The following is a 15,076-nucleotide window of genomic DNA, read 5'->3' as shown; positions in this document are numbered from 1 at the left end:
GCTTTAAAAACACAAGCAGCACCACCATGTTTCTCCGAGGTGAAGCAGAAATGCCTCTGAGAAACCAGCGTCATTTTTGGGATTGAGGGGGGTGTTTTCTTTCTCTCCTCTTCCCATTGGCTGGAATGTAAAATTCCAGCCAATGGGAAGAGGAGAGAAAGAAAACAGGAAGAAACAAAAAAACACACCCCTCAATCCCAAAAAGACGGGGCTTGAACATACAGACAAACGAGGAAGCCAGCCAATGGAGAAGAGGGGTGGGTTCAAGCCCCACTCTAGGAGACATAAAGTCTCGGAGCGAGACTGCGCAAGCGCAGCCTACGGTCCTCGACCTAAAAAGAAGTTCTGGCAGCATTGTTGCGCTGTTGTTTTTTATTGTCGGAAGGCGGGAGGGTGGAATTGGAGGCAACCTGAATGGAGGAGGGAGGCCGGAGGCAACACAGAGGGCGGACTGAGGGTATGACGAAAAAAGCCCTATGATATGACCAGTACTGTCCATGTCATATCATGTAATTTTTGTTAAGGTGAGGGGAGGGCAACGTGGCCAAATAAGGGAAGGAGGGGCACGGGCAATACAGACAAAGGACGGACAGAGGGCGAATGTGGGTGTGGCAAGCCAACAGGGATAACAAACTGAGAAAGAGAGTATGGGGCAAGCTAGCACAGACAACAGACAGGGAGGAAGGGCCGGACAAGCAGACAGACAGCGGAGAAACATTGAGGGGTAGAAGTAAATGAGGAAGTCAGATCAAAGCACGCACTCTGGTAGAGTGCGTAAATCCAAAGAAAAACATAGTGGCTTGGAAACTCAAGTAATGCGTCAGTGCTCCAGGGGTGGGACAAACACATGAAGAGGAAGGAAGACTATAGAATCTGACCAATAAGAAACAAGCAAATGAGAGTAACAATGAAGCCAACTTTTGCAATAGACCACTGATGAAAAACAAAAGGTCTCGAAGGGGATGTGCATGCACTGTCTATACAAGATTGTACAAGCATTGGCAACGTCAATAGGTCTGGCTTTAAAAGAATGTTGTAGGGTAATGTGAAGCATTACAGATACATAGCACGGGCAATACAGACAAAGGAAGGACAGAGGGCGAATGTGGGTGTGGCAAGCCAACAGGGATAACAAACGGAGAAAGAGAGTATGGGGCAAGCTAGCACAGACAACAGACAGGGAGGAAGGGCCGGACAAGCAGACAGACAGCGGAGAAACATTTAGGGGTAGAAGTAAATGAGGAAGTCAGATCAAAGCACGCACTCTGGTAGAGTGCGTAAATCCAAAGAAAAACATAGTGGCTAGGAAACTCAAGTAATGCGTCAGTGCTCCAGGGGTGGGACAAACACATGAAGAGGAAGGAAGACTATAGAATCTGACCAATAAGAAACAAGCAAATGAGAGTAACAATGAAGCCAACTTTTGCAATAGACCACTGATGAAAAACAAAAGGTCTCGAAGGGGACGTGCATGCACTGTCTATACAAGATTGTACAAGCATTGGCAACGTCAATAGGTCTGGCTTTAAAAGAATGTTGTAGGGTAATGTGAAGCATTACAGATACATAGCACGGGCAATACAGACAAAGGAAGGACAGAGGGCGAATGTGGGTGTGGCAAGCCAACAGGGATAACAAACGGAGAAAGAGAGTATGGGGCAAGCTAGCACAGACAACAGACAGGGAGGAAGGGCCGGACAAGCAGACAGACAGCGGAGAAACATTTAGGGGTAGAAGTAAATGAGGAAGTCAGATCAAAGCACGCACTCTGGTAGAGTGCGTAAATCCAAAGAAAAACATAGTGGCTAGGAAACTCAAGTAATGCGTCAGTGCTCCAGGGGTGGGACAAACACATGAAGAGGAAGGAAGACTATAGAATCTGACCAATAAGAAACAAGCAAATGAGAGTAACAATGAAGCCAACTTTTGCAATAGACCACTGATGAAAAACAAAAGGTCTCGAAGGGGACGTGCATGCACTGTCTATACAAGATGGTACAAGCATTGACAACGTCAATAGGTCTGGCTTTAAAAGAATGTTGTAGGGTAATGTGAAGCATTACAGATACATAGCATGGGGATTCATATGTATTTGTGTGGAAGAAAATAACTTAAATAATATTAGTGTAGGTTAAAAGGGTAGGTGAAAGTTGCAATCTCAAGCCAGCCCAAAAATTCCATGTAGGTTATGAATGTCCTCCTACCTTCTGTGCTGGTGGCAGAGGAAGATAAACGCCATTAACTATAAATAACATTTAAAAAATGAATGATTACAGCTGTGTCGAGTGCAAGAACATTGTTGTGGAATCTCACAACGTCTGCCCAATCAAAACATGTTCGTCTGGTTCCCAACATGCGGGCGGAGCCAAAGCCTCGCTAGTGAAGTTAACATAATTGTCGGGCGACAGCTGCGCTGTGAAGCCAGGCCATAATAGCACAGGCTATGTGAGGGGGAACCGAGAGAGGCTGATGCCTCGGCCACTGTGCACTGGGTACTTAGTGAGTGAGAAATAGCCCGAGGCAGCAGCTGCTACTATGTGCCCTTTGCTGCTACTGTTGCTTTCGGGTCTCATCAAGGCAGAGGCAGAACCACAAATGAAACAGAGCTCTCTACAAGACCCGTTTCTTTAGTTGCACTAGATTCTGTTGCCAAGACTTTCAGCAGAAATAGGAGAATGTTGAGGGGCCTTAGGTGGGGCAAGGGGTCAACGCTGTGATGACATCGGGGGAGGGGGTAGCTGGTGTAGGATGTCACTTCCGCTACCAGGTTTCTAGGGACACGCCATTGTTTTGTGGGCTTGGCACGGGTTACAGTTCAGCTGCCACTGGAGAGGAAACGAGACGGTTTCAGTTTCTCGCCGACTTGGTGCTATTCTGAGAGCATCTGCTGTGGTCATGACAGGGCGTGGCTGCATAACTGCGCTGAGTGCACATTACTTTGTGTGTGTGTGGGGGTTGCTTATGTACACGTCTTCGGTGTTTCCTAGACATTGTGCTACGTTGTGTAACTATTCTTAGGTGTGGACCAATCTCTTCGTCTGCGACTGCGTACAAGTCGTGTCCATTTATATATACATTGATTGATTGTAGTTGCACAGGGGCGTAACGCAGGCCCATGCAACCCCTGCGGTGCAGAGGGGGCGGGGGCTCAACCTTTCTGGGAGGCCCCATCCAATCAAAGGCCAATGAATATCTGCGAGATATTGAAGACTCTGGCCCCCCTCATCAATTTCTCCAGTGGGTAGGGGCATTATTTACCGTCACTTCCCTGTAGCTGCATTTATTTACCCTTCTGTAAACCTGAGGAGGCGCTGACGTGTTTTAATGCAGGATAGCACACCACAGTGGCAGTGCTTGGTGGAAGGACTGCACTGCAGCACGCCTAAGAATGCCTGCCCGTGTGGGTGTTTTCGTGCTGTGTGTGATGATTTACCTGTCATGCGTCACTGAGCTGTAGTGTGCGGTGGGTGAGTGGAGGCAGGGATAGAACGCTTGAGCCGGACGTTTTATTCTTCTGCAGGGCGTGGTTTGCGAGAGTGGCCCACGTGGGAAGTGTTTGGTTGTCATGCACAATGAGTAGTGAGCTGTGCTCTTCACACCACTGCGATTGTGAAGCTGCGCTTACGTCTGTAGTGGAATCTAGTAGTGTGAGACTGAGAGAGATGTACACGTCCAGACCATCCTTGTATGTAGGGGGAATGGATGCGGCTCTTGGGTGGGCGCCATATGATGTCTGAACATACCTCTTGTTTATTGGGCGGTATTTATCGCCTTCCTAAATTACAATGTGATATTGAATATTCTTTCTTTTTGAACAGAAGCTATGTATGCATATATCATATATAGCTATGTATGCATATGCCACATATATATATATATATATATATATATATATATATATATATATATATGCAAACACCATCGCGCGCTGCATCTGCGACGCAATCCAGGCCACACCAGCAATACTCTTCCAAAGGATTTTATTCAAGTTTAAAAGTTATCAGGCATAACGCGTTTCGAGTCCATGACTCTTTGTCAAATGCCATTCGCTCCTGGGTGGGCGCCATATGATGTCTGAACATACCTCTTGTTTATTGGGCGGTATTTATCGCCTTCCTAAATTACAATGTGATATTGAATATTCTTTCTTTTTGAACAGAAGCTATGTATGCATATATCATATATAGCTATGTATGCATATGCCATATATATATATATATATATATATATATATATATATATATATATATATAACGTTTTTTATAGCGCTAGCTAGACCCATAGGTATCACACACACACACATATATATATATATATATTATTCCGCATATGTATATGTACACAAGTGAATATAAGTGTATGTTTATTTTATACGTGTCATACTACTTTTCTGGGACTCCATATATGTGGTTTTGGCAATCTCTATGAGATACCACGCACATTCAATGAGATATGTTGTCCAGGCTCTTGATTTTTAGTAGGAGTGTGGCTAGACATGGCAAATCCTGTAGTATGTACATTATAAGTAGACCTCCGGGTTTTATTGTATTTTTTTTCATTTCCATCTCTATGTATGCATATTTATATTAGTGGCCTTCTTACTGGTATTTACCCATATTTCGTTTGTATTTTGAGAATAAATGAAGGTGTAAAAGGGCATATTTCCGCTTTTAATTGATAAACGCACACTCATACTTTGATACTGTCATTTTTTAGCTAATTAAGCAGCCAAAGGTAACAAAAACACTACACCCACAGGTAAATATTAGCATTATACTACAACTACATGTTGACATATTCCAATTATTTAAGAAAACATCATACTTTTTCAATTCCTCTTCCTGTCTATTTGTTCAGCTGTTCTGAAATTCATGAAAGACAGCACGGAGAGTCACTCACAAGAAGCACGATTTTCTGTATTTTTCCAAATTTTAGAAATAAATACAGACAGGAAACACATAGTTTTCTGTCTGTATTCATCTGTAAAAATCAATAAACATGGGAGCCCTAATTAAAAGTAATGTTAATAAATTAAAATGGAATCATTAAAGTTAATTTCTCTACCCAAGTCTCTATTCTGTATATTGACCCATATGCACGAACTGGGGTCACAACCATTCATCAATATGCCATTCTTTCAGAGGTGTAACCAGGGGCGCATGAAATGAGCATCATTTCCTGTGCAGAAATTACATGACATTTCTCAAAAATTGCCCAAAATTATGCAAAAAACCGATCCAGCATTTTGAGCTATTTTTTTGCACAAAAGGCATCCAAATGTTCATTTTTGGGCACAAGGACACATTTTGCAAATAAAAAAAAACACAAAATCACATGTGACATGAACACCAGTTACTCCCATTCTGTGTATTCATATTGTTCTCGTGCTCTTGCAGGATTTTTACTTGAACTGGTGCTCAAGTATGCAATATGGTGTAATTATGGCATTTCGCAAAAACCAAAAACTATGCAAGGTTCGCGAAATGCAGAAATTATATAAGATTTCACCAGTGTAACTGAAATTTTGCCGGACTTAGGTGTAATGTAGGTCTCTTGATCTCCCACCTAAAAGTTGGCCCTGATGGTGCTGGGAAATAGACACAATTACTTCTAAACCTTGATTCAGACATACTTGATCCAGACACACTGTGCACAGCTGTCAAGTTTCCCAGGTCCATGTGCAATGTGCTGCTCCACTCTAGGTTTTTTCTTCGAAATCTGGGGCTTGTAGTTCTGTTGTATAATGAAAAATGTAAAGGCTACAACTCACAGAATAAAAAAAAACACATCACACATGGACCTGGGAAACTTGGGAGGGCTGTACAAGGCACCGCAATCTCTCCCGCCCAACACACAGGCAGGTCCAGACTTGATGGCCCTAGAAATCAAAAGCGGACCTTTCAAAAATATTCAACCCAGTCCAGCTTTTTATTCTCTTGCTCAGTCTCTCTATGTTTCTTTGTGTTTCTCCTTATGTATCAGCTTCTGCTGAAAATACACTCAATAGAGCTGGAGATTGACAGAGATGATAGTGAACCTCCAAAAACTGGCCTTCAAAAGCTCCAGTTCCACCTCATCCAAAACAAAGGGTAAATTTAGAGATGGGCGTACAACAGTCTTTCACGATAAGGGAGGGTTTCTGATTTCCATTTAAAAGAATAAATTCCTAGGTAGAATTTATCAGAAAAGGTCTAGTGGCTTCTGTATGTTAACAACACAGAATAAGTTTTTAAAAAAAGTTTTTCTGCAGTAGGTATGTACAGTTGTATATCTAAGTGGGGTCCCAGCTTTTTTATGATTAAATGTAAAGTTTTTCACATTCTATTTAGTTCATGACCTGGTGTTTTTTAAAGCCTAAAATAGGTTAGGGCAAGGAAAGTAAGACTTCCAGAGTCATATTTCTTTTTTCAAATGACACTTAAGATTATCAAATCGAGGTTAGGACCAGTCAAATGTATGGACTCACACAATACTCATTGATCCAAGGATGAAAAGAGTGCCTTGGATCATCCCTTCCATCACCCCAAAATCTAAAGCGCAGACCCTTAGAAACAGAAAAAAAGTAATTGCTTCTTTATGCTGAACAAGAACATACACACACCAAAAAGCCTATTGGCATGCCTGTGTTGTTAGTAGACTTCTGCCTGTTTTCAAAGCTGTATGATTTTGAACTCATACATCCGCCTGTTCCTAGCCAAAATTTGAATGAATTTTAGGTCATTTCCTGCAATCCAGCTCCCTCCAGTGTCCATTTATTTGGTGGTGACATACAACAGCTGCCTACATAATATAGCACTGTCCTTGTGGAGTATTTTAAGTCTCGCACGAGACAGCAAATGAACTTGTGAAGATCTGCTATTAACTTAAAATAAAAGGAGGCTAAAAGCCTGCCCATTACTTACCATTGGTTGGCTTCATTGTCACTCTCGTTTCCTTTCTTCTCGTTGGTCAGGTCAACACATCCGGTTTCACCTTCTCTTCGTGTCCCTTTGTCCTGTTGCTGGAACATGGATGAAGTACTGATTGATTTCTTTATAGGTGTCTGGTCTCACTCAGATTGAGGTACTTTTTAGATCTTGCCTAAGACAGATGTCAATTGCAAGACATTTTGTTTACTATAAAGGGCGTGGAACCCACCCATTGCTTACCATTCGTTGGCTCTTATTTACTACCTACTAATTGGCTAGCATGTGCCCGTTCCACTCCTTCTTCTTTTGTTTGGGGCATGGACTAAGTACTAATTGCTTCATTTTGATTACTTTCCTTCCGCTGCTTATGCTCTGATTGAGGTACTGTTATTTTTCTTTCTTCTTCTGTCATCGTTGTTAATTCCCTCCCACCCCAGTTATCCATGTTGCCTTTTCCCTCCCACCCCCATTGTTCATGTTGCTTCTTCCTTCCACCTCCTACCCTACTGTTGTCCTTGTTGCTTTCTCTCTCCTACCTCCCCCACCCTCCTGTTGACCAAATCTCCAGTGCTGGCCACATCATAGCGATTTGGTTTCTAACTTTTATCCAGGCTCCATAATCCGCATGACTAAAAGACATTATCTCTCAGGAGGAATCGAGGGCCCATCTCATATTAAGGTGCAAGTCTGGTGGACCCGTTGGCTTTGCTAACAGCTCTATTACTTGTTGCTGTCATCCCTTCCAACCCTCTTCTTCCCCCCCCCCCCCCCCCCCAGGGCTGCCTTTAGGAGAAGCACTAAAAATACACCACCTTTTTGTGGTGCACTTTCAGTGCGCCTCCTAACGGCATATTTGCCATCTGCGCACCAGTCCATAATACTGAGTGGGTGCAGAGGCAAAGAAATTCCCTCATTTGCACGGGGCCAGGCCCCAGTGCAAATGAGGGAACATCCTTTCAGGATAGTGCTGGCGCTACATGTGCACCAGCATTATCACTATTACAGACAGGGCCATATAAATGTCTGCGGCACCTTCTGTAATACCAGTGTGCTCCAAGGGCGTACATGCCAGTTGTGGCCCCAGTTACATTACACAAAGTCACATTCATTTAATACGCACAGGGAGATTAATTGATGGGCCCAGGATCACAGGATGCTGAGCCAACGCCAGGACTCAAACCTGGTTCCCCAGTTCCAAAGTCGGCAGCTCTGGCCGTAACGCCACATCCTTTGACTAGTATAGTAAATCATTGAACTACCACTAATAATGTCAATAATGCTGCTGCTAATAATAACAATGCAAATCTAACATTCTGACTGATTTTAAAAAAAGGTCTGAAATGCAGCAAACTTCACTGAGAATTAATTTTCGGAGGCGTTTGAGGCGGACAGTCAAACGTGGTACCTCATACACAGATCCCCAGTGATACCCAGGCAGCAGAGCGTGCGAGGGGCTCTTGAAGCAAAAACATTCTGCCAGTAGCAGTGATAAGAAGCAGCAGATGCATTGAGCCAGCTGGACACTGCTTCTGTCCCCAAGTGATTTAGATAACTCTGTAAATCAAAACAAACATTGGCTCCACGTGACTGTCCATTTCCGGGCTTTCCTCCGTGTAGGGCAGTGTTTATTATTGTAACAGTTCTTGCTTAGATTCTCTCGAGGAGTTACACTCGAGACCATGAAAATGTAAATAAAGCGATTTAAATGGTCAGTCAGCAGAGGTCTTTGACGAATATAAGAGATAGTTTTAGAAAGTAAAAGAAGTACTATGAATCGTAGAAAATCTCTTGAAGTAGACGTGGATGTGTCCCTGTTCAGTTACATACCAGATGTTGTGATAAGAATCCAAGTTTAGTTACAATGCACTCTGAACTTGCCCACAAGGCTTCTAGCCTTTTCGAAGAGTCTAAATGGCAATCGCTGTTTTTTACTGCTGAAACACGTAAAAGTACATGTATAACTTTAAAATATACGACATCCTGCCTAGGGTTCTATATGCCTATATATAGGCCTGCCTAAGGGGTGACTTACATGTATTAAATAGAGAGAATTGGACTATGCCATTGCTTGAAATGGCAAAGTTGAGTTAGCAGTTTAAAACTGCCCGTCCAGTCTGCAGTTGCAGACTGGAAGCCCTGTTTTACCCTTGTTCTGCTCAGGGTGGCACAACCAGTGCTGCAGTTCCTGGGCTGACCTCTAACTTAAAGGCCCTGGCCACCCGGGTACCATATACTAGGGTTTTACAAATCTGTTAGCTTATGCCCATTGGGATAAGCCACTCAAGCATACACACTTTAAGATCAGAGCACTCTCTAAGTCGAAATACCAGCAGTATCAGTCCAAAACTTGGAGGGTGACCATACAAAAAGAGGCACTACCTTACAGCAGCTAGGTAGTGTTGACATATTACTCTTTACCGTTTTCCTCTACAAATGGCTGCCCTACGGGAGACACATTTTCTTCCCCAGCCCCTCCTTGCATATCTTCAGACGCTGCTCTCCCTACAGTGTAGGAATGCCCATACTCACATCCCAGTACAAATACATACTACTGCATGGGTATAAGTAGTCAGACTGGTATTGACTGAGTGAACAAAGTGCATACAGTGTTTCAGGAATAACACTTTTGTGTGTTACTTTTGTAGGCGGTTTCCTTGGCAGGGCTGTGTTTTTATCTCCCCTGTCTCATGCGTTAACATGTATGGACCGATGCTGGAGATCAGTCTCCTGTTTTCACAAGTAATATGCAGAGCTGTACCTCTCTGTGCACAGACAGTATACCAATAAGTGTCCTGAGATTCTTTGCATGCTGAACGGAGTAGGAGAAAGTATCTGACAGTCTCTACTCCTCCCAGGTATGTTTACCAGATGACTCCATGCCATCAAGAACTGCAGTTTCTACTTCGAAGCTTACCTTTAACAATTTAATGCACTTTGGGAGTTGTAGAATTGGTTCACTCAGCCGAGCCATATGGACTAACACACTTGAAAACACTGGTTTGGAAACTAAAAGCCCAGAGCTTGAATCAATGGCCCCTGCTCAAGTGGAGTCATATGGTGAACAGTGTTTGCTTGTGAGTATTGTCTTTTTTTGGTTTGTACGTGGAGCTCTCAATTTTCCCAGCTGTGTGCTTGCATAGCTCATGCATAAAAAGTTATTCACTTTGCATTCTGGGACTTGTAGTCTTGTATTCTATTACAAACTCAGGGCTATATGTCCCAGAATGCAGATAAAATAAACAAGATTAGATAAGCTCCTTGCGCATGCATCCCAGAAACTTAAAAGCTGTCCTGTACAGAAGGTAAACAATTGGTCACCCAATCCAAAGATCCCCCAAATGTGCTGGCAGGAGAGCGGAGTTCTCCCACTCAAGCGGTGTTCTCCCACTCAAGCGGTCTCAAGCTGTTTCTTACTATATGTGAGAAGTCAAAGCTTTCAACTTTATCAACTTCCATACATGAGTACTTCCCCAGTCCAGATGTTTTTGTTTCATGCTGTTTGCATGAACCATGTGCCCCCACAATTACCCCCCAAACCAATCGCCTGCAAGGCTAAAAGGTACCAAACTCAAAACAAAGAGCGCAAACCGCTCAGGCCAATGTGTGGGGGCGAGATTTTAACTGACCGATCGGGTGGAAAGTGACCCCAATATAAACCGCAGCCTGGAAAACAGGTTAAGGATACATCAACAGATCAACTGGAGATGTCTTCCTGGATGTAGCCAAAGCATTTGACTGAGAATGGCACAGAGGACTTATCTATCAGCTTATTAAGCTCAAGTTTCCAAGCTACCTGGTAACCTGCTGACTTGCTACCTGGCAGAACGCACCTTTATGTGGCGGTACGAGAGGAATGTTGAACAGGATCAATTCTTGGGCCAATTCTCTTTAATCTATTTACAAATTATATTCCCATGGACTTTAAAAAAACAGACCTTGCTCTATCCACCGATGATGTTGCAGTCATCTCCCACTCTTGCAGTGCAAGTGAAGCAGCTATGAACCTTGAAATATCACTGAGCAGACTCTCTGGATGGTACAGTGACTGACAGATAACCATCAACACAAGCGAAAACAACAGCAACATTATTCAACAGAAAGCAGATCAAAAAGCACCCACAGAGCTGCCTCAATAGAGAGGAAATAAAGGGGTGAACAGCAGCTTCTACCTAGGGGTAACACTTGACTCCAAATTTAGCTAGAGAAACCACATTGAGAAGACTTGTCAGAAAGCATCAACCAAACTGGCTGCATTGTAACCACTTCTGAGGACCAAGTCAATACATATGCAGAGCAAGGTGCATACAATCAAATCAATTTTTTGACCAACAATGACATATGCTTCACTGGTGTGGAGCGGTTGCCAGATGAAGTATTGGAAGCCTCTGCAGACATTACAGAACAAGGATAGCAGCAGGTGCTCTAGCTGACCTCCATAAAGATCTAGGTGTTGAGCTATTGGACGACCATCTCTGTAAACTCAACGAGAAATTCAACAAAGGACTAGATCAAAAGGAAAACCCATCATTCAAGAAACTTGCTGACATTTCTGCAAGCTCTTTTGACCACTACCTGCGACCCACCACAGCGTTGACCGTGTGAACTAACTTCACCTGTTGCAAAGTGTCACAGATCATTCCCAAACCAAAATGGGGGCTTAAAAATTCAAAATAAATGTGGAGTAATGAGACTACTGCCCTGGTAGCCCAAACACACCACTGTCAGAAGGAATCCGACAACCAGAGAAGAAGATGATAGGTCAAGAAGCAGGACTGGTGAGGTGATCTAAAAACCAACTACCCACACCCAAAAAAAAAATTTGACAAAGAAATGAGGAGAAATTAAAGGACAAAGACTTCAATTTCGCAGTACGGTATCAGCATGTACCAACGTCAGTCTGTGCAAGGAACAGCTTAGGGCCACACCCTGTCGCGTAAGGGGGACAGACAAAGTGGACTTACCTTACCAAGGGCAGAGTAAGCACCCTCACCCAGAGGCGCAGCTAGAGCCAAATTTCGGAGGGGGGCACTAAGAAACAATTTGAGTGGGGGCGCTAATTCTTTCAGCAAAAGGCAGAGTGGAGAAGCAGGGGCTCTAAGAAGGGGTGAAAAACCAACAAAGTCTCATTAACAAGCAAATGGTCTTTTAATGACCTGTGAGGTACTCGGGTGGGGCTGTGTGTGTGCGCCCGGGAAGCTGTCTCAGCCCCGCTGCCACACAGGAGTGGGGGGATGCAGCCCTTTGAACCCAAAGGGCGTTGCGCGCCTGTCCACACCCCTGCCGATAGCTGAATAGCCCCAGCTCCTAAAGACTGCAGGGTATGATTTGCCAAGCCAATGAGTTATGACGAAAAGTGTTATGACTTGATTTCTGATAACGTTGTTGGGTGTAATGTGAAAAAAGTTGTACGATAACCGGAGATATGACTTTAATTGGCTTGGCTTGATTTACGACAGTGGGGCAGATCAGCACCCTACATTAGCTGCTTTGTTTTGAGAAGTGTGAATGCAATGCTAGTCGACAGACACGCTTGCGAGCGGTCAAGCAGGATTCTTAAATAAACTGCTTTCAATACAATACAATATAAATCAGTGCTGTTTGGGGAGTGAGCAGAGCCCGGGTTACAGTATGTGCAGAGTTACTGTGCAGCAAGACTACAAGTACCAGAATGCGCTTCTCGTGCATGCGCAATGACACGAATGTCTGCGCGCACGTAACCCCTCACTATGGTCCGTGCTGCCTATTTTAGGTGCAGTTTCTGCAGGAGGAGGGTGCGGCGCGCAGGAGGGCCTCCCTACAGTGTGTGTTTTTCTCTCAGGTTAGATCACTGTGGGAGTTCCCGTCTGCGTTCATTGGAGGACCCGGCACCACCTGACCAGAAAGGAGGGTGGATGCAGGGAGGAAGGCCTGCGGGTGGATTGAAGGGCTTCAGACCGACTGGCGAGGAGTGGGAAGGGAGCGCACGGCAGAGTTTGCAGGGTCGCCGAGTGAAAGCAGGCTGGGATCCAGGGTGCGGCCTTCAGCCAGCATGGGGGGCACCGAAGACGAGAATTACTACGGGAAGCACGGTATGGCCTGGGTGGGGACTTTAGTGGTTCAAGGAGGGCGGTAAGGCATGATGGGCATGTGCTAACAAGATGTGCCCCGGAAGCGTGGGATCGGATCATCCTTCGCACCTTATCCACGCTCTGTAGATGTCTGATCGACCGCTAAGTTACCGTGCCTTTGATTTCCACTGGCTGGTCTCCGCAGTATGCACTCGAACCTACTGAGCACTCTTGAAATATTTACGAGCCCGAGGAGGCGTGGGCGCTGTTTGCCTCTGCGAGCCTTTGGTGGCTGCTGAAGGATAGGGGGAGGGGCATAGGAGGGGGCTCAGTCTGTCTACCTATTAAACAATACCCGTGGGAAGCCGCTATTACCTCACGTCTCCGCCTGTTCTGCGGTTGGAGGGCTGCTGGGCTTAGAAGGGGGTGTGTTATGTTCATATGGGGTGTGTTATGTTCATATGGCGGGGTGTCGCCTGCTGCTCAGAGCCATCAGAGTGCTGTGTCCTACACCTAATACTGAACCCTGTCCATCAAACAGCACCTGCTCTCGCCAGTCTTGCCGATTTCAAGCAAAACAAACCGTGCCCCAAAAACCTTCGACATCAAGCCATGCTGATTCATGACTGAGCCCAGGTCAGCGCCCCGGACAGCTATGCATGACCAGCATTGAACCTTCTCGACTGCACCCAGCACTAAGCGTGGCCTGTTGCATGATTTAACCCTGCCAACACTGACCCATGCCCATCCATCCTTCACCCTTCCACCTGTCCAACACTGGCCCAAGCCCATCCACCCTTCAATCTATCCAACACTGAGCCACGCCCATCCAACACCGACCCAGCCCATCCATCCATCCATCCATCCATCCACCCACCCTTCAACCTATCCAACACTGACCCATGCCCATCCACCCTTCAATCTATCCAACACTGACCCACTGCTATCCACTCTTCAACCTCTCCAACACCGAGCCACGCCCATCCAACATATCCCACACTGACCCACGCCCCTCCACCCTTCACACCGTCCAACACTGACCCACGCCCATAAATCCTACCTTCAAACCGTCCAACGCTGACCCACTCTTCAACCCATCCCACACTGAGCCACGCCCATCCTCCCTTCAATCCAACCAGCACTGACCCACTGCCATCCACCCTTCAACCCATCCAAAACTGACCCACACCCATCCATCCTTCACCCTTCAACCCATTCAACACTGACCCATGCCCATCCAACCGTCAACCCATCCAACACTGACCCATGCCCATAAATCCAACCTTCAAACTGTCCAACACGGACCCACTTCCATCCACTCTTCAACCCATCCCACACTGACCCATGCCCATCCCACACTGACCCATGCCTATCCACCCTTCAAACCGTCCAACACTGACCCACGCCCATCCATTCACCCTTCAAACCGTCCAACACGGACCCACTGACACTGAGCCACGCCCATCCTCCCTTCAATCCAACCAGCACTGACCCACTGCCATCCACCCTTCAACCCATCCAAAACGGACCCACGCCCATCCATCCTTCACCCTTCAACCCATTCAACACTGACCCATGCCCATCCAACCGTCAATCCATCCAACACTGACCCATGCCCATAAATCCAACCTTCAAACTGTCCAACACGGACCCACTTCCATCCACTCTTCAACCCATCCCACACTGACCCATGCCCATCCCACACTGACCCATGCCCATCCCACACTGACCCACGCCTATCCACCCTTCAAACCGTCCAACACTGACCTACGCCCATCCATTCGCCCTTCAAACCGTCCAACACGGATCCACTGATATCCACTCTTCAACCTGTGCAACACTGAGCCACACCCATCCAACCGTCAACCCATCCAACAATGACCCATGCCCATCTAACCTTCAAACCATCCCACACTGACCGATGCCCATCTACCCTTCAAACTGTCCAACACTGACCCACGCCCGTCCATCAACCTTCAAACCGCTCAACACTGACCTACTGCTATCCACTCTGAGCCATGACCATCCACTCTTCAATCCAACCCGCACTGACCTACTGCTAGCCACCCTGCAACCCATCCTAACCCACTGCTATCCTCTCTTCAACCCATCCAACACTGA

General features: G+C 45.6%; 1 protein-coding gene across 4 annotated transcripts in view; it reads left to right on the top strand.

Annotated features, from left to right (window-relative positions):
• The window catches only part of SLC44A2 (solute carrier family 44 member 2 (CTL2 blood group)), a 376,289-nt gene that overhangs the window by 76,194 nt on the left and 285,019 nt on the right, over positions 1-15,076 (top strand). The window contains exon 1 of one of the 4 annotated variants that reach the window (XM_086961734.1): positions 12,791-12,976. The exons of 2 other annotated variants lie outside the window; for them this stretch is intronic. In XM_086961734.1, coding sequence (XP_086817860.1) covers positions 12,937-12,976 — 40 coding nt within the window. In that variant the 5' untranslated portion in view covers positions 12,791-12,936. Of the gene's footprint in view, positions 1-12,790; positions 12,977-15,076 lie in introns of those variants that run through there. One more of the 4 variants, XM_086961751.1, reaches the window with a different exon arrangement.

Source organism: Lissotriton vulgaris, chromosome 1_1 (genome assembly GCF_964263255.1).
Source record: "Lissotriton vulgaris chromosome 1_1, aLisVul1.2, whole genome shotgun sequence".
NCBI lineage: Eukaryota > Metazoa > Chordata > Amphibia > Caudata > Salamandridae > Lissotriton > Lissotriton vulgaris.
The sequence above is the reverse complement of the archived record's forward strand: the minus strand, read 5'-3'. Positions and strand labels throughout refer to the sequence as shown.